This window comes from Mixophyes fleayi, chromosome 3, assembly GCF_038048845.1.
Source record: "Mixophyes fleayi isolate aMixFle1 chromosome 3, aMixFle1.hap1, whole genome shotgun sequence".
In the NCBI taxonomy this organism is placed as follows: Eukaryota; Metazoa; Chordata; class Amphibia; order Anura; family Limnodynastidae; genus Mixophyes; species Mixophyes fleayi.
In genome coordinates this window covers 348,608,551-348,633,550 of record NC_134404.1, presented here as the reverse complement: position 1 = coordinate 348,633,550, position 25,000 = coordinate 348,608,551, and the positions used below count along the sequence as shown (strand labels likewise).

General features: G+C 49.8%; 1 protein-coding gene across 2 annotated transcripts in view; it reads right to left on the bottom strand.

Moving 5' to 3' along the window:
* Positions 1–25,000, bottom strand: part of PPP2R5D (protein phosphatase 2 regulatory subunit B'delta) — a 39,443-nt gene that overhangs the window by 9,084 nt on the left and 5,359 nt on the right. For both annotated transcript variants that reach the window (XM_075204532.1, XM_075204533.1), the window contains exons 2-9: positions 20,790–20,861; positions 12,416–12,587; positions 9,780–9,982; positions 9,248–9,358; positions 8,630–8,722; positions 8,382–8,512; positions 5,282–5,341; positions 2,747–2,855 (exon numbers count right to left, since the gene is read on the bottom strand). In XM_075204532.1, the coding sequence (XP_075060633.1) occupies positions 2,747–2,855; positions 5,282–5,341; positions 8,382–8,512; positions 8,630–8,722; positions 9,248–9,358; positions 9,780–9,982; positions 12,416–12,587; positions 20,790–20,861 (951 nt within the window). The remainder of the gene's footprint in view (positions 1–2,746; positions 2,856–5,281; positions 5,342–8,381; positions 8,513–8,629; positions 8,723–9,247; positions 9,359–9,779; positions 9,983–12,415; positions 12,588–20,789; positions 20,862–25,000) is intronic.

The window sequence follows — 25,000 nt, the reverse complement described above, 5'->3', positions numbered from 1 at the left end:
TCTTCCAACAGTTGCAGAATACACATTTCCTCCAAAGAAAAGAATTCCCCAGGAAAAGTTGCAAACCCCAAACAAGATATTTCCTTACACAAAGATATACAAAAGGCTTTCAAAAAAAATGCTTACTGTATCAGACATATACATCAGAAATAAGGCATTTCCTCCAGCAAGGTTTAAACAGAACAAACTAAATTTTCTTTCCCCTGGTCTCAGAAATTAAAGATTTCCCCTACCAAAATATACACAATATAAAAAATAAGTGCATGTGCAATTATATAAATAAGCCCCTGCACTATTTCCTTTAAATAAATTTATACCACAAGTTCTTTATAAGTGATCCAGTCACACTCCCTCCCCCCCCCCTTGTCCATGCGACAACCAGCGTGCCATGTCCCAATGATTTGGCTCTTGGTCCAGCAGTTCTTAGGGTTAGCGGAGGTGACCCAGGGAATCCGGCTCTTCCTGTTGAGACAGTCCATCCACATTGCTGTGAGCCTTTCCTTGCTTGTGAATTATGTCAAAGTCATAAATTTGAAGTACAAGGCTCCAGCGCAACAAACGGTCGTTTTCCCCTGAGGTGTGTTGTAGCCACTTTAAAGGATTATGATCAGTCACCACAGTAAAATGTCGTCCATACAAATAAGGTTGTAGTTTTTTCACTGCCCACACAATGGCCAAACATTCCTTCTCAATTGTGGCATACCCCAGCTCCCGGTTTAGCAGTTTTCTGCTCAAATATGCCACCTGCCAGTCTGGTCCCACCTGGCTAAGTACTGCTTCCAGTCCATACTGTGACGCGTCAGTTTGCACAATAAAGTCCTTGTCATAATTGGGCGCCAACAGTACTGGAGCATGAACCAGGGCTTCCTTTAGCGACTGAAATGCCAGCTCACAAGCAGGTGTACAGTACACTACTTTGGGGAGTTTTTTTCTTAGTGAGATCTGTCAGGGGCTTCGCTACAGTGCTAGTTTGGGACGAAACGTCGGTAGTAGCTTGAGGTCCCCAAGAAGGCCAAAACTTGTCTTTGGGATGTGGGCCGGGGCCAGTCTCAGATTGCCTCTAAGTTAGCTGCTTCTGGCTTAACCCTACCTCCCCCCACACGATGACCCAGGTACTGCACCTCTGACATCCCCATTTGACACTTGTCCGCTCTGATGGTCAGACCTGCCCACTGAATTTTCTCCAACACTTGCCCTACATGTCTTAGATCAGTGGTGGGAAAACTCAGTCCTCAAGGGCTACCACCAGTTCATGTTTTTGGGATTTCTTTAATCATGTACAGCGGAGTTAATCTATTTGGCTGGGTCAGTAATTATCCCAGCTGTTTCTACAGACAGAAATCCTAAAAACAGTTGGTAGCCCTTGAGGACTGAGTTTGGCCACCACTGTCTTAGATGGTCTTTCCAGGATTTACTGAAAATGGAAAACCGCCAAACCGAGACTCGTCCATCTGACTGTCAGAGAAGCGTGATTCGTCACTCCACATGACACGTTTCCACTGCTCCACAGTCCAGTGTCGGTGTGCTTTACACTACTCCATCCGACTGTTTGCCATTGGTCTTGGTGATGTCCGGCTTGCATGCAGCTGCTCGGCCATGGAAACCCATTACACTAAGCTCCCGCCGCACAGATTTTGTGCTACATTAATGCCAGTGGAAGTTCGGAACTCTTCAGCTATGGAATCAGCAGAGCATTGGGGACTTTTACGCACCATGCGCCTTAGCAGTCATTGACCCTGCTCTGTGATTTTACAAGGTCGTGGCTGAGTTGCTGTTGTTCCTAAACGCTTCCACTTTCTAATAATATCACTTACAGTTGACCGTGGAATATCCAGCAGGGATGAAATTTTACGAAACGTCTTATTGCAAAGGTGTCATCCTATCACAGTACCACGCTGGAAGTCACTGAGCTCTTCATAAGTATTCATTTTGTATCACAAATGTTTGCAAACGTAGACTGCATGACTAGGTGCTTGATTTTATACTGCTCTGGCAACAGCTCTGATTGAAACACCTCAATTCAATAATTAACAGATGTGGCCAAATACTTTTGTTCATATAGTGTATTTGTGTACATCCATACATGTATGTGTGTGTCTGTATTTGTGTGCATGCATACAAATTTGTGTGTCTCTATGACAAGCCCTGGCATATCTGCAAAAGCCCTTACATGCTCAAACACACAGTCATACACATTTACAGTCAAAACCAAATGAATGATGGTTATTGCTAGAAACAATTGTACCCACCAAGGTTTTTAGGGGTAACAATGGCATGTGTGCCTATAAGCCTATGCCGAGGACTTATGTGAAATTCTGTCCTAAATACCGAGCACCTGCCCCCATTCTGGGCCTACTGTCCTGAATACAGAGTACTCGCCCCCATTCTGGGCCTACTGTCCTGAATACAGAGTACTCGCCCCCATTCTGGGCCTACTGTCCTGAATACAGAGTACTCGCCCCCATTCTGGGCCTACTGTCCTGAATACAGAGTACTCGTCCCCTTCTGGGTCTACTGTCCTGAATACAGAGTACTCGCCCCCATTCTGGGCCTACTGTCCTGAATACAGAGTACTCGCCCCCATTCTGGGCCTACTGTCCTGAATACAGAGTACCCGCCCCCATTCTGGGCCTATTGTGCTGAATACAGAGTACCCGTCCCCATTCTGGGCCTACTGTCCTGAGTACCAAAGCCCAGCCCATTGGATCTCCTGGGTCTAACGCACAGATGAATATGGCTACATTACCTGCGGGTGATAGACACTCAAGGATTTGGCTTTGTGCAGAGGTAACAGGACACGGATTAGAAACATCTTGTGCTCTTCTTTAAGTGGAAGTGCAAAGCCATTTATAATACTGGAAGGAGACAGAATAGGCTGCATGTAATATGTTTCTTTGGTTATTTACACACACACTATATGATATATATGATACAATATATTATATGTAACCAGAGTATAGCCTCAGTGTATTTAACAGTAAGATCAGGAATGTTTATTTAATGGTGGTCTGGGGGGGTATTTGGAAGGGGCAATGCAGATAAGTAGGACAAACACATTCAGTGAACCCACCCACCCACATTTCTACTTAATATTCCAAACATATAACAATAGTTATATAAATAGCTGCTGCTGCCGATGATATAACAATAATTCCAGATATATAGCGCTTCTCTCCCAATAGGACTCAAAGTGCTTCACATTTGCAGAATAAAAATGATGCAAAAGGATTAGCATAGTACAGACAAGAGAGCTAAGCATTGGGAATTATGAAAGGAGAGGGGCATTAATGAAATGCTGAGTAAACAGGTATCTTTAGTGTTGGGGTCTGGCGGAAAGTAATAGGCAGCAGGACCCATAGAGAAAGAGCACTGGGTACTGTGGGTACTGTGTCAGTGTATAGTGGGGCCTGGCAGACTGTAGAAGACAGCGGGACCCATAGAGTAGGAGCACTGGGTACTGTGGGTACTGTGTCAGTGTATAGTGGGGCCTGGCAGACTGTAGAAGGCAGCGGGACCCATAGAGTAGGAGCACTGGGTACTGTGTCAGTGTATAGTGGGGCCTGGCAGACTGTAGAAGGCAGCGGGACCCATAGAGAAAGAGCACTGGGTACTGTGTCAGTGTATAGTGGGGCCTGGCAGACTGTAGAAGGCAGCGGGACCCAAAGAGTAGGAGCACTGGGTACTGTGTCAGTGTATAGTGGGGCCTGGCAGACTGTAGAAGACAGCGGGACCCATAGAGTAAGAGCACTGGGTACTGTGGGTACTGTGTCAGTGTATAGTGGGGCCTGGCAGACTGTAGAAGGCAGCGGGACCCATAGAGTAGGAGCACTGGGTACTGTGGGTACTGTGTCAGTGTATAGTGGGGCCTGGCAGACTGTAGAAGGCAGCGGGACCCATAGAGTAAGAGCACTGGGTACTGTGGGTACTGTGTCAGTGTATAGTGGGGCCTGGCAGACTGTAGAAGGCAGCGGGACCCATAGAGTAAGAGCACTGGGTACTGTGGGTACTGTGTCAGTGTATAGTGGGGCCTGGCAGACTGTAGAAGGCAGCGGGACCCATAGAGTAGGAGCACTGGGTACTGTGGATACTGTGGGTACTGTGTCATTGTATAGTGGGGCCTGGCAGACTGTAGAAGACAGCGGGACCCATAGAGTAGGAGCACTGGGTACTGTGGGTACTGTGTCAGTGTATAGTGGGGCCTGGCAGACTGTAGAAGACAGCGGGACCCATAGAGTAGGAGCACTGGGTACTGTGTCAGTGTATAGTGGGGCCTGGCAGACTGTAGAAGGCAGCGGGACCCATAGAGTAAGAGCACTGGGTACTTTGTCAGTGTATAGTGGGGCCTGGCAGACTGTAGAAGGCAGCAGGAGCCATAGAGTAGGAGCACTGGGTACTGTGGGTACTGTGTCAGTGTATAGTGGGGCCTGGCAGACTGTAGAAGGCAGCGGGACCCATAGAGTAGGAGCACTGGGTACTGTGGGTACTGTGTCAGTGTATAGTGGGGCCTGGCAGACTGTAGAAGGCAGCGGGACCCATAGAGTAAGAGCACTGGGTACTGTGTCAGTGTATAGTGGGGCCTGGCAGACTGTAGAAGGCAGCGGGACCCATAGAGTAAGAGCACTGGGTACTGTGGGTACTGTGTCAGTGTATAGTGGGGCCTGGCAGACTGTAGAAGGCAGCGGGACCCATAGAGAAAGAGCACTGGGTACTGTGGGTACTGTGTCAGTGTATAGTGGGGCCTGGCAGACTGTAGAAGACAGCGGGACCCATAGAGTAGGAGCACTGGGTACTGTGTCAGCGTATAGTGGGGCCTGGCAGACTGTAGAAGGCAGCGGGACCCATAGAGAAAGAGCACTGGGTACTGTGTCAGTGTATAGTGGGGCCTGGCAGACTGTAGAAGGCAGCGGGACCCATAGAGTAGGAGCACTGGGTACTGTGGGTACTGTGTCAGTGTATAGTGGGGCCTGGCAGACTGTAGAAGGCAGCGAGACCCATAGAGAAAGAGCACTGGGTACTGTGTCAGTGTATAGTGGGGCCTGGCAGACTGTAGAAGGCAGCGGGACCCATAGAGTAGGAGCACTGGGTACTGTGTCAGTGTATAGTGGGGCCTGGCAGACTGTAGAAGGCAGCGGGACCCATAGAGTAGGAGCACTGGGTATTATAGAGTAAGGGTTACTGCGAGAGTTGGGGTATTGTATCAGTTCATAACAGGTCCCACAGAGTAGGAGCCAGACTAACTACGGAAGATTCTAGGAACCATATTAACATTTAATACATTTACCTGCCAAGTATTTCCAGCAGTTCAGCAATCCCGTTATGATGCTCAGTCTCATAAATAAACCTGGCGTGAAAACACATAAAATATATAAATAGATACACAGAACATTTAGGTCTTGTCACAATGATATTTAGAAAGGAAATACTCCTGCTTATTCTAACATGACATCATCAATATAATGCTAATACGAGACGCCACCTAAGAAAGCGCTGACTCACATTATTGCCGCAGGACATGATCCCATGTTTAGTAATAACAGACAACGGATGACTGGGAAAAGGAAAGTGCCTGGAAACCCTGCAGTGGGGCTAGGTTCACCCCACACGTTGGGGAAACGTTGTACCTCTTATTGATCCACTAGGATCTTTGTGAATAGAGTTAATGTATTAATAACCGTGAATATATGTATGTTTATTTAAATATACATACTGACCTGGCTGCCCATTGGGGATTGGTGGGAGCCTGGTGGTGTCAGTTATCTGCACCTCCGGAGGCCTCCCAGCCACATTCTAATGAGCAGGCCTCCAGTCCCCGAGGCTCTTCCAGACGCTCAGGAAGGGTTCTAATGAGCTGGCAGTGTTTGGCTGCGGCCTCCAGTCCCAGAGGCTCTTCCAGACGCTCAGGAAGGGTTCTAATGAGCTGGCAGTGTTTGGCTGCAGCCTCCAGTCCCAGAGGCTCTTCCAGACGCTCAGGAAGGGATCTAATGAGCTGGCAGTGTTTAGCTGCGGCCTCCAGTCCCCGAGGCTCTTCCAGACGCTCAGGAAGGGATCTAATGAGCTGGCAGTGTTTGGCTGCGGCCTCCAGTCCCAGAGGCTCTTCCAGACGCTCAGGAAGGGTTCTAATGAGCTGGCAGTGTTTGGCTGCGGCCTCCAGTCCCAGAGGCTCTTCCAGACGCTCAGGAAGGGTTCTAATGAGCTGGCAGTGTTTAGCTGCGGCCTCCAGTCCCCGAGGCTCTTCCAGACGCTCAGGAAGGGTTCTAATAAGCTGGCAGTGTTTGGCTGCGGCCTCCAGTCCCAGAGGCTCTTCCAGACGCTCAGGAAGGGTTCTAATGAGCTGGCAGTGTTTGGCTGCGGCCTCCAGTCCCCGAGGCTCTTCCAGACGCTCAGGAAGGGATCTAATGAGCTGGCAGTGTTTGGCTGCGGCCTCCAGTCCCCGAGGCTCTTCCAGACGCTCAGGAAGGGTTCTAATGAGCTGGCAGTGTTTGGCTGCAGCCTCCAGTCCCCGAGGCTCTTCCAGACGCTCAGGAAGGGATCTATTGAGCTGGCAGTGTTTGGCTGCGGCCTCCAGTCCCCGAGGCTCTTCCAGACGCTCAGGAAGGGTTCTAATGAGCTGGCAGTGTTTGGCTGCAGCCTCCAGTCCCAGAGGCTCTTCCAGACGCTCAGGAAGGGATCTAATGAGCTGGCAGTGTTTGGCTGCGGCCTCCAGTCCCCGAGGCTCTTCCAGACGCTCAGGAAGGGATCTAATGAGCTGGCAGTGTTTGGCTGCGGCCTCCAGTCCCCGAGGCTCTTCCAGACGCTCGGGAAGGGTCCTAATGAGCTGGCAGTGTTTGGCTGCGGCCTCCAGTCCCCGAGGCTCTTCCAGACGCTCAGGAAGGGATCTAATGAGCTGGCAGTGTTTGGCTGCGGCCTCCAGTCCCCGAGGCTCTTCCAGACGCTCGGGAAGGGTCCTAATGAGCTGGCAGTGTTTGGCTGCGGCCTCCAGTCCCAGAGGCTCTTCCAGACGCTCGGGAAGGGATCTAATGAGCTGGCAGTGTTTGGCTGCGGCCTCCAGTCCCAGAGCCTCTTCCAGACGCTCGGGAAGGGTCCTAATGAGCTGGCAGTGTTTGGCTGCGGCCTCCAGTCCCAGAGGCTCTTCCAGACGCTCAGGAAGGGTTCTAATGAGCTGGCAGTGTTTGGCTGCGGCCTCCAGTCCCAGAGGCTCTTCCAGACGCTCAGGAAGGGTTCTGATGAGCTGGCAGTGTTTAGCTGCAGCCTCCAGTCCCAGAGGCTCTTCCAGACGCTCAGGAAGGGATCTAATGAGCTGGCAGTGTTTAGCTGCAGCCTCCAGTCCCAGAGGCTCTTCCAGACGCTCGGGAAGGGTTCTAATGAGCTGGCAGTGTTTGGCTGCGGCCTCCAGTCCCAGAGGCTCTTCCAGACGCTCAGGAAGGGTTCTGATGAGCTGGCAGTGTTTGGCTGCGGCCTCCAGTCCCAGAGGCTTTTCCAGACGCTCGGGAAGGGTTCTAATGAGCTGGCAGTGTTTGGCTGCGGCCTCCAGTCCCAGAGGCTCTTCCAGACGCTCGGGAAGGGTTCTAATGAGCTGGCAGTGTTTGGCTGCGGCCTCCAGTCCCAGAGGCTCTTCCAGACGCTCGGGAAGGGTTCTAATGAGCTGGCAGTGTTTGGCTGCGGCCTCCAGTCCCAGAGGCTCTTCCAGACGCTCAAGAAGAGTTCTAATAATTCCTGAAGACGCGTTGCCTCCAATGCAGTCCTGTAAAGGCGCTCAGCAAGTCTGGCTGCATGTGAATCAGGACTGTGGAAATGTGAACTGGTCAAACTTCCTGAATTTGTCTCAGAGATTGTGCTAGATCCTGGAGACAAAGCCCTGGAAGTATGGAAATCCCCAGCTAAGGGCCAAGATAAGCTACATGTGACCCACCCTGCCCCTAATGTGAAGCACCAGGCTAATCCTCCTACGCAGATGATGAGTACTGGGGGCTGGTATACCCCCTTCCCATGTGTGTAACCCTGTATAATAAAAGCTAGTAGCTCATGTACTTCCTTCTAGCAGTGTGTACGCACTTAAAGAGTCCATTAGAAGAACAAGAAATATCATTGCTATGAAGATGCTTGTCCCTGTGTGTTCCTGTGACCAACCAATTACAGCTGACACATAGCTGTCAGTCAGGATTACCCAGCAGGTGCTAGTGAAGGTGTCTGCAGCGATTACCCACCTACAACGGACATCACATCGTTACTCAGTTGGCGAGTGATGTGTTTGGCCAAAGCAGCACCAGTAACAGCAGTCAGTGAATTAGTAAATAAGCTCAATGCATATTTCCCTCAGATGAATCCAATATAGCAGGATGAGAGATTACAGGATTACTATACCCCCCCTATAAAAGTTATACCTGTAAAAGATGTTGTTAATGTGCCGTCTCATATAGGCTCGTAACCCCAAGAACTTTCCATAGATGCGGTGAAGAATAGTCTTCAGGAAATCTCGCTCCCTCGGATCTTCACTGTCAAACAGATCCAGGAGCTGGGGGGGCACACACAGAGGTAACACACATATAAATGGCCCAATCACATGCACACAACACGCACATGCAGGCCAGCGTCATGCATACACATCCCTCCTGTCACACATAGGTCTTACCGACAGCACAAACTTCTGGTCTATGAATTTCTTGGCCACATTAGGTTGGAAATCTGGAGATTCCAGAAACCGTAGAAAAAATTCATAAACCAACTGGAGAAAACAGAAAAAATACATGTAAGATGGTGTCTAATCTGACAGAGAGAGAACTGGGATAAAATACAATTTGTGTATTATCTGATTGAAGGTTGCACTGGATTCTGGGTAATCGGAGAGCAGAGCGACATTAAATTTACCTGTAGATTTCAGGCTCACTGGCCATGAATAAAGTATAGAGGTGTGTGACATGCCACAATGATGGCAGAATCCTGTGCGGCAGCACAAACCAGTTCCCTGCCAAAGGGACCTTATAATCTATTAACCCGTTATGGTGTTGTACTTTGCTGCATGTGTGTGTGCTACAGGCAAACAGGCGGCTGCCAGTCATACGGATACAGGTCAGTATCTAGGGTGTGTGCTGGACTTTTACAGATATGGCAGAAAGATGCTTCTGAATGGTTTTCTCTCTATAGACTCGTGGAGAACCGCTATTGCTCATTCTGAACAAAATCAACACTTGAAGAAACCTCGGCCCTGGTCACCAGCAGAACTGTTACAGAGGTTGCCCCTAAGTTCTACCTGTAAATGGGGCCACGCAGCCTCCAACGTCGGCTCATCCTCCTCTGGGTCAAACTCTGCTCCACTTGGATTAGATGAAGGAGGAAGTGGCCGGAATAAATTTACTGAGAACTGAAAATAAAAGGAGAGAATATCAGTGACATAGTGACCTAGGAGTGCGAGGGGAGAGGGAGCGAGCTCAGACTCTGATAACAGTCACCAGTGTAGATGAGAGAGGTCTGACATATCCTGCAGAAAACAAGGGGCACTCGCGTCCCAGGCGGAGGATAATTGCAGTCAGTGGTAATATATTTCAACATTAATTGTCATCATCAACATTTATTTATATAGCGCCAGCAAAGTCCGTAACGCTTTATAATTGGGAACAAACATTAATAAGACAATACTGGGTAATATATACAGACAGAGGTAAGAGAACCCTGCTCGCAAGCTTACAATCTATGGGACAATGGGAGTTTGATACACAAGGGCACGTGCTACATCATTTGTCCATTACTGTTACTTACAATCCCCACAGACAACCAGTTCTCACCATGTGCACGGCCTCGGGATAGATGCAGTCGGTCAGCACATCGCGGCTGTGTGTGATGAATTCTACCATCTCACTAAGGGCCGCTCTCTTCACCTCCTTGTATTTAAGATCACTCAAAGGATCTGACACAAAGTCAAACAGTACACAGCATTGTCGGATCTTCTGTACGAAGAGGGTCTCCCGTTCCTCACCTGCGGGACAATCTGAAGACAAACAGAGCAGAAGACCATCAGATATGTATCAGATAAGACCAGGTCAATGGTCCACCTGTGTTGCACACATATAATGAAAATAGGGCGCCTAATGGTGTAGTAATATCAGGATTCAGTCCCAAAATAAGTTGGTAATATATGTGTAATGGATTTATAAAGAATTCAGGCACGTGTAGATGTACAATGTTTCCCAGTCTACAGCGAAGAACTCCGTGGTAAATAGTGGGAGAGAGTTAGAAACAACCAGGAATAGTGTAATATGGTTTTTGTAATGCAGAAGTGCACACAACAGTGTTTAAGTGTCCCAGAGATGTACATTGTGCTGCTTATCTGTATGGAGTCTATATGCTTCTGAGCTCCTTGAAATTAACCGATACCTCTGGTGGAAAAAAAGAAAAATGTAGGAACCATATGGTGTAGTATTTTTTTAAACATTTTAAATCAAAAAAACTTACAATAAATGCAGATAAATATTTTTAAGATGTTTTCATTGTCCAATATCTGCTGGGTTTAGAGGTCACATCACCCTGGGTTGAGCCCAACCAGATGGACATTCAAGAAAGGCATAAGATGAAATAAGATCTGGATAGTGGACGCTGCCCCAATAGAGCTTACAATCCAAGTCCCGTAACATACACACACAGACTAGGGTCAATTTAATAGCAGCCAATTAACCTAGCAGTATTGTTTTGGAGTGTGGGAGGAAACCGGAGCACCTGAAGGAAACCCACGCAAACACGGTGAGAAGATACAAACTCCACACAGATAAGGCCACGGTCAGGAATTTAACTCATGACCCCAGTGCTGTGAGACAGAAGTGCTAACCACTGAGCCACCGTGCTGCCCACAGATGTGTATAACTGACCAATGTGTGTACATCTCTGGGACACTTATACACTGTTGTGTGCACTTCTGCATTACAAAAACGATATTACACTATTCCTGGTTGTTTCTATCTCTTCCCCACTATTTACCACAGAATTCTTCGCTAAAGACTGGGAAACATTGTACATCTACACGTGCCTGAATTCTTTATAAATTTGGAACGCATATATTTTTACCACCTTATTTTGGGACTATATCCTGATATTACTACACCATTAGGTGTCCTATTTCCGTTCTTTCATAGATTATTTCAAGACACCACCCAGAACATTGAAAACTGACAGCTGCTCGTACATTGGGAATTGTGATAAAGGTTTAAAATTGTATTGACGAACATTATCCACATACTGAGTTAAGCGCCACACTGTTATTGTTGCACAAATAAATTATATATATATATATATATTATATATATATTATATATATATATATATATATATATATATATATATATATATTACTGTACAAACGTTTTGGGCGGGTATGGATAAAATCCTGCAAGGGAATGCTAAACAAGAAGCAGAGAAAAGAACATGAGGTGCACTAAAGCGCTCACTACGAACCTATACAGAATGGTATGGAACCTGATTAAATATAACTTTTATTGGTGAATTTAAAACCAGCAAGAATGCTGTCAGAAATAGAAGTGTTTATACTTTATTTTAATCAATTAACAAAATGCCAAGTGAATGAACAGAAGAGAAATCTAAATACAATCAGTATTTGGTGTGAAAGCCCTTTGCCTTCAAAACAGCATCATTCTTCTAGGTAGACTTGAGCAGTCTCTGAAGGAACTCGTAGGCAGTTGTTGGCTATAACAGAAGGCAGTTTGTTCACTGAAGGGCTGGAGTGCGGTAAATTAATAAGTAACCGCAGGCAAACAGTGGAGCATGGTGGAGATTCCTTGCAAGTTTGGGGCTGCATTTCAGCAAATAGATTTGGTCAGGATTAATGGTGTCCTCAATGCTGAGAAACACAGGCAGGTACTTATCCATCATGCTTTACCATCAGGGAGGCATCTGATTGGCTACAAATGTATTCTGCAGCAGGACAAGGACCCCAAACATACAGCCAATGTCATTATGAACTATCTTCAGCGTAAAGAAGAACAAGGAGTCCTGGAAGTGATGATATGGCCCCCACAGAGCCCTGATCTCAGCATCATTGAGTCTGTCTGTGATTACATAAGGAGACAGAAGGATTTGACCAAGCCTTCATCTACAGAAGATCTGTGGTTAGTTCTCCAAGATGTTTGGAACAACCTCCCTACCAAGTTCCTTCAGAAACTGTGTGCAAGTGTACCTAGAAGAATTGATGCTGTTTTGAAGGCAAAGGGTGCTCACACCAAATACTGATTGGATTTAGATTTCTGTTAATTCACTTTGCATCATGTTAATTGCTAAAAATAAACTATTAACACTTCTATTTTTGAAAGCATTCTTACTTTGCAGTATTTTTTCCACACCTGCCTAAAACTTATGCACAGTACTGTACACACACACACACACTGTTTGGCTGGCGAGAGGGGAACGTTCTCACCTTTTAGGGGGGGAAGTTTGTGGAGTTCTCGGTTCTTGCTCAGACTGAACCTGGAGGAACTCTGCCTGCGCTCTTTCTTCACCACCTGCCCCCCGCCGCCATACTGGATCTTGTTCAGCTGAGTGGGAGGTGGGGCACTGGGGCTGGGACGTTTGTTTACCCCCTGTTGCACCTACATTGAATAAAAACAAGGGACGTCATAACACACCAAACAAGAGACCGTTACGAGTGAGAAAAGATTTGCTCTATATTTCTGTGATAAAAGCACAAACCACATTACACCTACATTACATTCACCATTACCCCCAGATGGCAGAAACATCAGCCTTCAAATAGTAAGATTTATACACTGCACTCAGAACATGGGTTTTACATACGGACACAGGACAACACCGCCCCTCCCCAGACAACCAAATGCAATTATTCCTCCAACCACAAACAGGAACGGATATTAGTGCTTACAGGAATCCATCTTGACCATCGTAGAGAATGTATTATAATCAGGCCAAGTGCTGGGGGGGGCTGGCACCGCATGGTTGTGGGTAGCCCATATACCGTTCACCAAGACAGACAGACAAGTTGGAGACACTTCCCATATTACGTTCTCCTATCTCAGGCCTGGCCAACCTGTAGGCAGCCTGCCGATAGCTGGCAGGGCATTTATTAGAGTGTGACTGACTATTAATTGCTCTACACAAATATTTACTATAAACTTAATAGTAACGAGGACACTCTTTCCAAGTGACATAAAGACTGCACCAGTTACTGTAAAGACCAAGCAGTAATAATGTCCATGGTATAGGATCTCCATACTGCTCCTGCAGCTCTAGTGAAGGGAGGACAATTCGGCACACGTGGTGAGCTTGCCCTCAGGCCACAGGATTTTGGTCAGACATATCCAAAATACACCAATGCTTTTATAATACTTGGGTAAATCCCCTCATTATCTTCTATAGAACTCATGTATGACTGTGAGACTGCACATTGCAGCTCAATGGCTGGACTTACAAATCTGCAGACAACTAGAACTATATTATATGTAATGTACGGTGATCTTACCTTACTTCTGGTTCAGCAATTTGCCCCCTACAGGACACCAGAGGACATGGCCATATAGCACATATTGTCCTCTATAGCAGAGCAGAGGATTATGGGGATGGAGCACATATTGTCCTCTATAGTAGAGCAGAGGATTATGGGGACACAGCACATATTGTCCTCTATAGTAGAGCAGAGGATTATGGGGATGGAGCACATATTGTCCTCTATAGTAGAGCAGAGGATTATGGGGATGGAGCCCATATTGTCCTCTATAGTAGAGCAGAGGATTATGGGGATAGAGCCCATATTGTCCTCTATAGTAGAGCAGAGGATTATGGGGATGGAGCCCATATTGTCCTCTATAGTAGAGCAGAGGATTATGGGGATGGAGCACATATTGTCCTCTATAGTAGAGCAGAGGATTATGGGGACACAGCACATATTGTCCTCTATAGTAGAGCAGAGGATTATGGGAATGGAGCACATATTGTCCTCTATAGTAGAGCAGAGGATTATGGGGACACAGCACATATTGTCCTCTATAGTAGAGCAGAGGATTATGGGAATGGAGCACATATTGTCCTCTATAGTAGAGCAGAGGATTATGGGAATGGAGCACATATTGTCCTCTATAGTAGAGCAGAGGATTATGGGAATGGAGCACATATTGTCCTCTATAGTAGAGCAGAGGATTATGGGGACGCAGCACATATTGTCCTCTATAGTAGAGCAGAGGATTATGGGGATAGAGCCCATATTGGCCTCTATAGTAGAGCAGAGGATTATGGGGATGGAGCCCATATTGTCCTCTATAGTAGAGCAGAGGATTATGGGGATAGAGCCCATATTGTCCTCTATAGTAGAGCAGAGGATTATGGGGATGGAGCCCATATTGTCCTCTATAGTAGAGCAGAGGATTATGGGGATGGAGCACATATTGTCCTCTATAGTAGAGCAGAGGATTATGGGGACACAGCACATATTGTCCTCTATAGTAGAGCAAAGGATTATGGGAATGGAGCACATATTGTCCTCTATAGTAGAGCAGAGGATTATGGGAATGGAGCACATATTGTCCTCTATAGTAGAGCAGAGGATTATGGGAATGGAGCACATATTGTCCTCTATAGTAGAGCAGAGGATTATGGGGACGCAGCACATATTGTCCTCTATAGTAGAGCAGAGGATTATGGGGACACAGCACATATTGTCCTCTATAGTAGAGCAGAGGATTATGGGGTCGCAGCACATATTGTGAAATCTGTGCTACATCCCCATAATCCTCTGCTCTACTATACAAGAAATCTTTGACAGAGTGCCCCCCCCCCTTTATTGTCCACCAGTCCTGTATGAATGTACAACACACCAGGGGGTCTCTTGTCTTTGTTTAGCACTATGTTTAATTACAGAGGACTGCATTGTATATATAAATGTAAATGTGTCTGGATTGTGATCTCTCCTGTTTAAACAAACGCTGCTATATAGCCACAGAACAATACCTGTCCCTACTTAAATCAGAAGTGACTCATCTGCTCCCCTTTTGTCTGTATGTTTACCTGTGAAAAGGTAAACACAGAAAAGGAATTGCTGATGAGGTCATTTTTGGGCTTAAAAGAGAGCTACAGAGTGTTATGGCCACCAGTGTGGCATAAACTCATAGAACAGGTAGAAGAGGTCTTCACCTTTAGCAGCCGCCTTTCCCGTAGACACTGGTTGTGCTCACAGGTACTCAGATGCCCCCAGGTCTTATGCTCAGAGTAGTATGAGTTTATGCTTACACGGTAGCGCACAGGTATAGGAGGTTGCACGCGGCGTAGCAACAGGCCAGATGTCAGCGGACTGGGCAGGGCACCATAGGGGGGTATGTCAGGTATAGGCAGAAAGGTCAAGGTCACAGGTTCAGAATCCGGGTTCAGGCAATAGATCAGGGTCAGAAGCACAGGTTCAGAGTCCAGGAACAGGCAAGGGTCATACACGGGTAATCAATCTCAGGTTAAACACCAAACATAGGAACAAATAGCAGGCAGCAGTACTGAAACAGGACGCTCTAACCGGCAGTGAGGCTCAGTCCTCACTGCCTTAAATAGTACAGATGGCCAATCAGGACACAGTCCAGAATGTGTCCTCAGCTGCAGTATAATAAATATGCAGAGCCTGCAGCCAATAGAAATAGGCAGAGTGCCAGCGGTAACTTAATTCCTTAATCAGCCTTGATTGGCTGATTAAACCCAGCCTTGAACGGCTGACTGTCCTCCCCTGTGCGCACGCCCCTGGCTGTTTGACAGCAGGCCGGGCGCGGCGCCAGGGGCTCCCCAGCATCCCGGTTGTTGTTGCCCAGGCAATCGGGACGAAGATGCAGGAAGTGACGTCCCAGTCGTCATAGCAAATTGGCATTCACTATCCAGTGATAGCTGAGGTCAGGCTGGAGTTGAGATCCAGATCTCTGCCCCTGACAGGAAAGGGACAATCTGTCGTTGCCCTGATCTACTTCTTCAGGTCTTGGGGAGCTGTGTGTCCGCCGAAAGCAGAGTGACAGTGACTCAAGGCCGCTACCTTTGCTGGTAGCCTTAAAGGAGAGAGGGGAGAAGCTTGGGTTGATAGATAGCAGTCCCTGAGAGTGACAAGGATACTGGTGAGGTGTTTTCATTATACCCTGTATGTTGTCTGTGCCAGACTGTAGTGTTATTTGTTGCAAGTTATTATTTAAATATGTTTATTGCTGTTTTGTGCTTCCATTTTGATAAACTTATTTGTTTTATACTTTTATACAAAATTTACACTAAATGGACACTGGCGAGCATAGCCCAAGAAAGTCCAACTGGGCTTCCTACTGAACTGAGTCGCAAAGGGCCACAGCAGTGCTTCAAGCTGCTCCCTCTTGCGGACACTCAACTGCTCATTTCAGCCCACGTCCTCTACACAACCTTCACCTCTGGCATCCGCGAGGTGGTCCAGTAGTGGTTCCCTTCCTAGTTCCTAAGTCAGTAAGCAGCAGACCGCTGCTACAGACTCCACCCGCTTAGGGTTTGCTTTCAACGGTCCAGACCAGGCAGCCTGGAGCTTGTTCTAACACATGAGCAACAGAACAAGGACTTCTGCCCTTCTCTGAACACTCTGGTGCGCATTCCCTGATCATACAAAGTCTTCTGTTGGGCCTGCTCTTCCTCTAAGTTAGCCTCTGCGAGACCCATGAGATTCTCTAATCCACCTCCGAGCTTTAACACATACTCCACCAGAGACATTATGAACGGTGTCCCTTGATTGGTTAGGACCCCAGAAAGGAACCCATCTCTACTAAATACTCCTAGCAGCGTGTCCTCTACATTTTCCGCAATGATGGATGACCGAGATGCAGCCTCAGTATACTTTGTGGCATAGTCCACCAAGGTGAGGATGTACTGGGCACAGGCAGGGGGGACATAGTCTTTCCAAAGGCAAATAGCTGGCTGGTTCCTGAAGACATAGCAAATTGAGTCTTTTCCTCTGGGCTGCCTGAAGCTGTGGTTGCCGGTGATGGCTATTGTCTAGCAGCTGTGGTCGTTTCATCTGGGCTGGCTTGTGCAGCTGTAGATCGTGAAGAGTGTAGTCGGGCAGCTTGGCTCCGGGTAAAAGAGTTGAGAAATGCAGCCACAATTCCACCCCCAACATCGTTGCCCAAGATCACATCGGTTGGCAGACCACCCATAATGGTAACAACTCGCAACTCCTGGCCATCTCCCCAGTGCAGATACACCCTTGCGACAGGCACTTTCCTTCTCCAGTCCATCTGCCACAGTAATTTTGGCAGTGCGACCCTGCAATACTGAAGCAGGATCAATAACATAGGGACTCACTACAGTGATTGAAGCCCCTGAATCTCCTAGTTCTTCTCCCTGCACTTGGAAGGGGTGCTGGTTCCTCCACATGGCTTTTTTTTTTAGGGAGGGGGGGTCTTTTGAGCAAACAAGTGACTCTCTCCTTCAGACATACCACACTCTGTTGGGCTGGCAGGGATGGAAAGTCTCTACTGCTCACCTTTGTGCCAGTTAAGCAAGCCAGCTGGGCCCCCGGACTTGGATTAGGGGCACAAGATTATTATGGGCATACAGCACATATTGTCCTCTACAGTAGAGCAGAGGATTACCAATATCCTTTTTATAAATTCACATATTTCAATCTGTATCTAAATCCTGTTACATACATCTAATAAACATTTCCAGAACACGCACAAATCTCACACAAGACACTGCAAAAGCTTTAATTCATGCATCATAATCTCCTGCTTTGACTATTGCAATTCCCTCCTTACTGGTCTTCCCCAAACCTACTGTCTATTCTGAATGCAGTTCAGCTACTGCTGCTCCACTCTGTCAGTTCCAACATTGGTTGCCTGTTTACCGAAACCAATATAAAACACTTAACATACAAGGCCATCAACAAAACTACACCAACATACATTACATCTCCTCACTTGTCTCTGGAAACTCAGAACGGTGAGAGGATGGAGAGAAAGATGAAGAATGGAGGGGAGCACTCTCATTTCCTCAACAAGGGAACAGTTCAGGCAGCAGACAGGAGAACCAGTAACAAGCAGAGATCAGTTCAGGCAGCAGACAGGAGAACCAGTAACAAGCTGAGATCAGTTCAGGCAGCAGAAAGGAGAACCAGTAACAAGTAGAGATCAGTTCAGGTAGCAGACAGGAGAACCAGTAACAAGCTGAGATCAGTTCAGGCAGCAGAAAGGAGAACCAGTAACAAGCAGAGATCAGTTCAGGCAGCAGGCAGGAGAACCAGTAACAAGCAGAGATCAGTTCAGGCAGCAGAAAGGAGAACCAGTAACAAGCTGAGATCAGTTCAGGCAGCAGAAAGGAGAACCAGTAACAAGCTGAGATCAGTTCAGGCAGCAGAAAGGAGAACCAGTAACAAGCAGAGATCAGTTCAGGCAGCAGACAAGAGAACCAGTAACAAGCTGAGATCAGTTCAGGCAGCAGGCAGGAGAACTAACAAGCTGCGTTCGAGGTTCTCAGCAAGAAAGAAGGTCCATAACGAGCAGACAACAATATGCTAGAACATAAACACCTGGGTTAGCTAATGCTATTACAGGCATGGAGTGAACAGCACTGGCAGCCTAATACCAGCAACCACCGGCGCATCAGTTCAGCCCTCACAACACTGATACTGTCTAACATCTGAGTCAGAGAATGTTACATGAAAACGGCTGCCACTGTTTCTACTCCGCTCTCTCCACAATCCTGACCAGAGAAATAGAGGAGGGCACTTCCATTTTCTCTACAACCTAAATCCAATCAAAATACTGTGACCAAATCTGAAGCAGGATGTTCAAATAAGAAAAGCCACCAACATCCAGGAGATTAAGCAGTTCTCTAAAGAAAAATAGACCAAACCTCCTCCAAGCCGATGCCAAGTTGACTTACAATTACTGTACCTGTGTGATTGAAGCCATTGCTGCTGGACTGTCACCAGTTACTGATAGAACAGGTTCATATACACTATATGGACACAAGTACTGACATTGTATTCAAATACATAGACTTTAATATGGAGTTGGTCCCCCTTTGCCCACTCTTCTTGGAAGGCTCCACAAGATGTTGGAGTGTTTCTGTGGGAATTTGTGCTCATTCATTCTGTAGAGCATTTATGAGGTCAGATACTGATGTTGGATGAGAAGACCTGGCTCACAATCTCCGTTCCAGTTCATCCCAAAGGTGTTCGATGACGTTGAGGTCTGGACTCTTTGCGGATCAGTCAAGTTCTTCCACACCGAACTCATCAAACCATGTCTTTGTAGTCCTTACTTTGTGCACTGGGGCACAGTCACATTGGAATACAAAAGGGCCTTACCCCAAACTGTTGCCACAAAGTTGGAAGCATAACATTGTCCAAAATGACTTGGTATGCTGAAGCAGTAAGATTGCCCTTCACTGGAGATAAGGGGCCTAGCCCAAACCCTGAAAAACAGCCCCATAACATTATCCCTCCTCCACCAAACTACACAGTTGGCATAATGCAGTCAGGCAGGTAACGCTCTCCTGGGATCCGCCAAACCCAGACTTGGTCATCTGACTGCCAAACAGAGAAGCGTGATTTGTCACTCCACAGAACACGTTTCCACTGCTCCACAGTCCAGGGTCGGTGTGCTTTACACCACTCCATCCAACGCTTGGCATTGGTCTTGGTGATGTGAGGCTGCATGCAGCTGCTCAGCCATGGAAACCCATTCTATTAAGCTCCCACCGCAGTTTTTGTGCTTACATTAATGCCAGTGGAAGTTCTGAACTCAGCTATGGAATCAGCAGAGCGTTGGCGACTTTTACATGCGCCTTAGCAGTCGTTGACCCCGCTCTGTGATTTTATGTGGTCTTTTGCTTCATGGCTGAGTTGCTGTTGTTCCTAAATGCTTCCACTTTCTAATAATATCACTTACAGTTGACCGTGGAATATCCAGCAGGGATGAAATTGCATGAACCGTCTTATTGCAAAGGTGGCATCCTATCACAGCACCACACATCCTATCACAGTACCACACAGCACCACGCTGGAAGTCACTGAGCTCTTCAGAACGACAAATTTTGTATCACAAATGTTTGCAAATGTAGACTGCACAGCTGGTGCTTGATTTTATACACCTCTGGCAACGGGTCAGATTGTAACACCTCAATTGAATAATTAACAGGTGTGGCCAAATACTATTGTCCATACAGTGTAGCTTTTCCGACAAAGCCATTTATTGTTGGATCATTTTGATCAATAAATGACTTAAAAGTATATCCTATTGTGTTACTGATTTATTGGGTTCTCTTTTTATTTTTAGGACTATGAAGATGTGAATGGATTTAGCCTCCAGCTGCAGAAACCGGGACGCTACACTCACTAATGTTCTGAGAGACAGTTATGGGATCTCTGGACCCCAATGTGCACCATCTAAATCTGCAAAAAATGGATTGCAGCTGGAAAGTATATTACCCTCTGCAGAACAATATCACACCCTCACCTGAGACTATTCCTCTTCTCTACCATAGTGAGAGAACATTAAACACACAAGGACTGTCCAGATATGATCATATAACTCATCCACAAGCCATTATATTGGTTGATGGTTGCTGTATACCCCATAGACCCCTCTACCGTCTAACACTCAAGAAGTAACGAGGGTACATTACAATCTGCTGTCTGATTCAGGAACATCTCTCCTTCACTGTTCACAAATAACACAGCATTCCAGGGGTTACATTTAGATTTTTAGGATGACTAAATTACCCGCTGACTACTCTCTGTCTCGAAAAATAACAAACAAAACACAGTGTTTAACAGAATTATACAGCCGATCACTCACCTCCTCAGACACCCCTCCTCCATCTTTACTGCTCTTTATTGCAGGTCTCCCAGCCGCCACCTTCACCGGCTCCTAAACAACAACAAAATACAGCCACAATATCTCCATGTCCTGGCCCGCACCAACACAGTGCAGGGGGAAGAGGAGCCGTCTTTCTGGCTACAGGGCTACAGGCCGCGCATGGGAGGGGGGGACCGTCCCTCTGGGTACACACTGCGTGGGTGGGGGGGGGCCGTCCCTCTGGGTACACACTGCGTGGGTGGGGGGGGGGGCGTCCCTCTGGGTACACACTGCGTGGGTGGGGGGGGGGGGCGTCCCTCTGGGTACACACTTCGTGGGTGGGGGGCGTCCCTCTGGGTACACACTTCGTGGGTGGGGGGGGGGGGGGGGCGTCCCTCTGGGTACACACTGCGTGGGTGGGGGGGGGCGTCCCTCTGGGTACACACTGCGTGGGTGGGGGGGGGCGTCCCTCTGGGTACACACTGCGTGGGTGGGGGGGGGGCCGTCCCTCTGGGTACACACTGCGTGGGAGGGGGGGGGGGCCGTCCCTCTGGGTACACACTGCGTGGGAGGGGGGGGGGGGGGGCCGTCCCTCTGGGTACACACTGCGTGGGAGGGGGGGGGCGTCCCTCTGGGTACACACTGCGTGGGAGGGGGGGGGGCGTCCCTCTGGGTACACACTGCGTGGGAGGGGGGGGGGTGTGTCCCTCTGGGTACACACTGCGTGGGAGGGGGGGGGGTGTCCCTCTGGGTACACACTGCGTGGGAGGGGGGGGGGTGTCCCCTCTGGGTACACACTGCGTGGGAGGGGGGGGGTGTCCCTCTGGGTACACACTGCGTGGGAGGGGGGGGGTGTCCCTCTGGGTACACACTGCGTGGGAGGGGGGGGGGTGTCCCTCTGGGTACACACTGCGTGGGAGGGGGGGGGGTGTCCCCTCTGGGTACACACTGTGTGGGAGGGGGGGGGGGTGTCCCTCTGGGTACACACTGTGTGGGAGGGGGGGGCTGTCCCTCTGGGTACACACTGTGTGGGGGGAAACTGTCTCTCTGGGTACACACTGTGTGGGAGGGGGGGGGGGGTGTCCCTCTGGGTACACACTGTGTGGGAGGGGGGGGGCTGTCCCTCTGGGTACACACTGTGTGGGGGGAAACTGTCTCTCTGGGTACACACTGTGTGGGGGGAAACTGTCCTCTCTGGGTACACACTGTGTGGGTGGGGGGCTGTCTCTCTGGGTACACACTGTGTGGGTGGGGGGGCTGTCTCTCTGGGTACACACTGTGTGGGGTTGGGGGGCTGTCTCTCTGGGTACACACTGTGTGGGTGGGGGGCTGTCTCTCTGGGTACACACTGTGTGGGTGGGGGGGCTGTCTCTCTGGGTACACACTGTGTGGGTGGGGGGCTGTCTCTCTGGGTACACACTGTGTGGGTGGGGGGCTGTCTCTCTGGGTACACACTGTGTGGGTGGGGGGCTGTCTCTCTGGGTACACACTGTGTGGGTGGGGGGCTGTCTCTCTGGGTACACACTGTGTGGGTGGGGGCTGTCTCTCTGGGTACACACTGTGTGGGTGGGGGGCTGTCTCTCTGGGTACACACTGTGTGGGTGGGGGGCTGTCTCTCTGGGTACACACTGTGTGGGTGGGGGGCTGTCTCTCTGGGTACACACTGTGTGGGTGGGGGGCTGTCTCTCTGGGTACACACTGTGTGGGTGGGGGGCTGTCTCTCTGGGTACACACTGTGTGGGTGGGGGGCTGTCTCTCTGGGTACACACTGTGTGGGTGGGGGGCTGTCTCTCTGGGTACACACTGTGTGGGTGGGGGGCTGTCTCTCTGGGTACACACTGTGTGGGTGGGGGGCTGTCTCTCTGGGTACACACTGTGTGGGTGGGGGGCTGTCTCTCTGGGTACACACTGTGTGGGTGGGGGGCTGTCTCTCTGGGTACACACTGTGTGGGTGGGGGGCTGTCTCTCTGGGTACACACTGTGTGGGTGGGGGGCTGTCTCTCTGGGTACACACTGTGTGGGTGGGGGGCTGTCTCTCTGGGTACACACTGTGTGGGGTGGGGGGGCTGTCTCTCTGGGTACACACTGTGTGGGTGGGGGGGGGAATTGTCTCTATGGGTACACACTGTGTGGGTGGGGGGGCTGTCTCTCTGGGTACACACTGTGTGGGTGGGGGGGCTGTCTCTCTGGGTACACACTGTGTGGGTGGGGGGGCTGTCTCTCTGGGTACACACTGTGTGGGTGGGGGGGCTGTCTCTCTGGGTACACACTGTGTGGGTGGGGGGGGCTGTCTCTCTGGGTACACACTGTGTGGGTGGGGGGGCTGTCTCTCTGGGTACACACTGTGTGGGTGGGGGGGCTGTCTCTCTGGGTACACACTGTGTGGGTGGGGGGGGCTGTCTCTCATGGGTACACACTTGTGTGGGTGGGGCTGTCTGTCTCTCTGGGTACACACTGTGTGGGTGGGGGGGGGCTGTCTCTCTGGGTACACACTGTGTGGTGTGGGGGGGCTGTCTCTCTGGGTACACACTGTGTGGGTGGGGGGGGCTGTCTCTCTGGGTACACACTGTGTGGGTGGGGGTGGCTGTCTCTCTGGGTACACACTGTGTGTGTGCGTGGGGGGGCTGTCTCTCTGGGTACACACTGTGTGGGTGGGGGGGGGCCTATCTCTGGGTACTCACTGTGTGTGTGGGGGGGGCCTATCTCTCTGGGTACTCACTGTGTGTGTGGGGGGGCCTCTCTCTCTGGGTACACACTGTGTGTGTGTGTGGGGGGCTGTCTCTCTGGGTACACACTGTGTGTGTGTGTGGGGGGCTGTCTCTCTGGGTACACACTGTGTGTGTGTGTGTGGGGGGCTGTCTCTCTGGGTACACACTGTGTGTGTGTGTGTGGGGGGCTGTCTCTCTGGGTACACACTGTGTGTGTGTGGGGGGCTGTCTCTCTGGGTACACACTGTGTGTGATGTGGGGGGCTGTCTCTCTGGGTACACACTGTGTGTGTGTGGGGGGCTGTCTCTCTGGGTACACACTGTGTGTGTGTGGGGGGGCTGTCTCTCTGGGTACACACTGTGTGTGTGTGGGGGGCTGTCTCTCTGGGTACACACTGTGTGTGTGTGGGGGGGGCTGTCTCTCTGGGTACACACTGTGTGTGTGGGGGGCTGTCTCTCTGGGTACACACTGTGTGTGTGTGGGGGGGGGCTGTCTCTCTGGGTACACACTGTGTGTGTGGGGGGGGGCTGTCTCTCTGGGTACACACTGTGTGTGTGGGGGGGGCTGTCTCTCTGGGTACACACTGTGTGTGTGGGGGGGGGGGCTCTCTCTCTGGGTACACACTGTGTGTGTGTGGGGGGCTGTCTCTCTGGGTACACACTGTGTGTGTGTGGGGGGCTGTCTCTCTGGGTACACACTGTGTGTGTGTGGGGGGCTGTCTCTCTGGGTACACACTGTGTGTGTGTGGGGGGCTGTCTCTCTGGGTACACACTGTGTGTGTGTGGGGGGGCTGTCTCTCTGGGTACACACTGTGTGTGTGTGGGGGGCTGTCTCTCTGGGTACACACTGTGTGTGTGTGGGGGGCTGTCTCTGGGTACACACTGTGTGGGTGGGGGGGCTGTCTCTGGGTACACACTGTGTGGGTGGGGGGGGCCTCTCTCTCTGGGTACACACTGTGTGGGTGGGGGGGCCTCTCTCTCTGGGTACACACTGTGTGGTGGGGGGGCCTCTCTCTCTGGGTACACTGTGTGGGTGGGGGGGCCTCTCTCTCTGGGTACACACTGTGTGGGTGGGGGGCCTCTCTCTCTGGGTACACACTGTGTGGTGGGGGGGCCTCTCTCTCTGGGTACACACTGTGTGGTGGGGGGGCCTCTCTCTCTGGGTACACACTGTGTGTGGGGGGGGGGCCTCTCGCTCTCTGGGTACAGCACTGTGTGGGTGGGGGGGCCTCTCTCTCTGGGTACACACTGTGTGGGTGGGGGGGGCTGTCTCTCTGGGTACACATTGTGTGTGTGGGTGGGGGGCTGTCTCTCTGGGTACACACTGTGTGGGTGGGGGGGGCCTCTCTCTCTGGGTACACACTGTGTGGGTGGGGGGGCCTCTCTCTCTGGGTACACACTGTGTGGGTGGGGGGGCCTCTCTCTCTGGGGTACACACTGTAGTGGTTGGGGGGGCCTCTCTCTCTGGGTACACACTGTGTGGGTGGGGGGGCCTCTCTCTCTA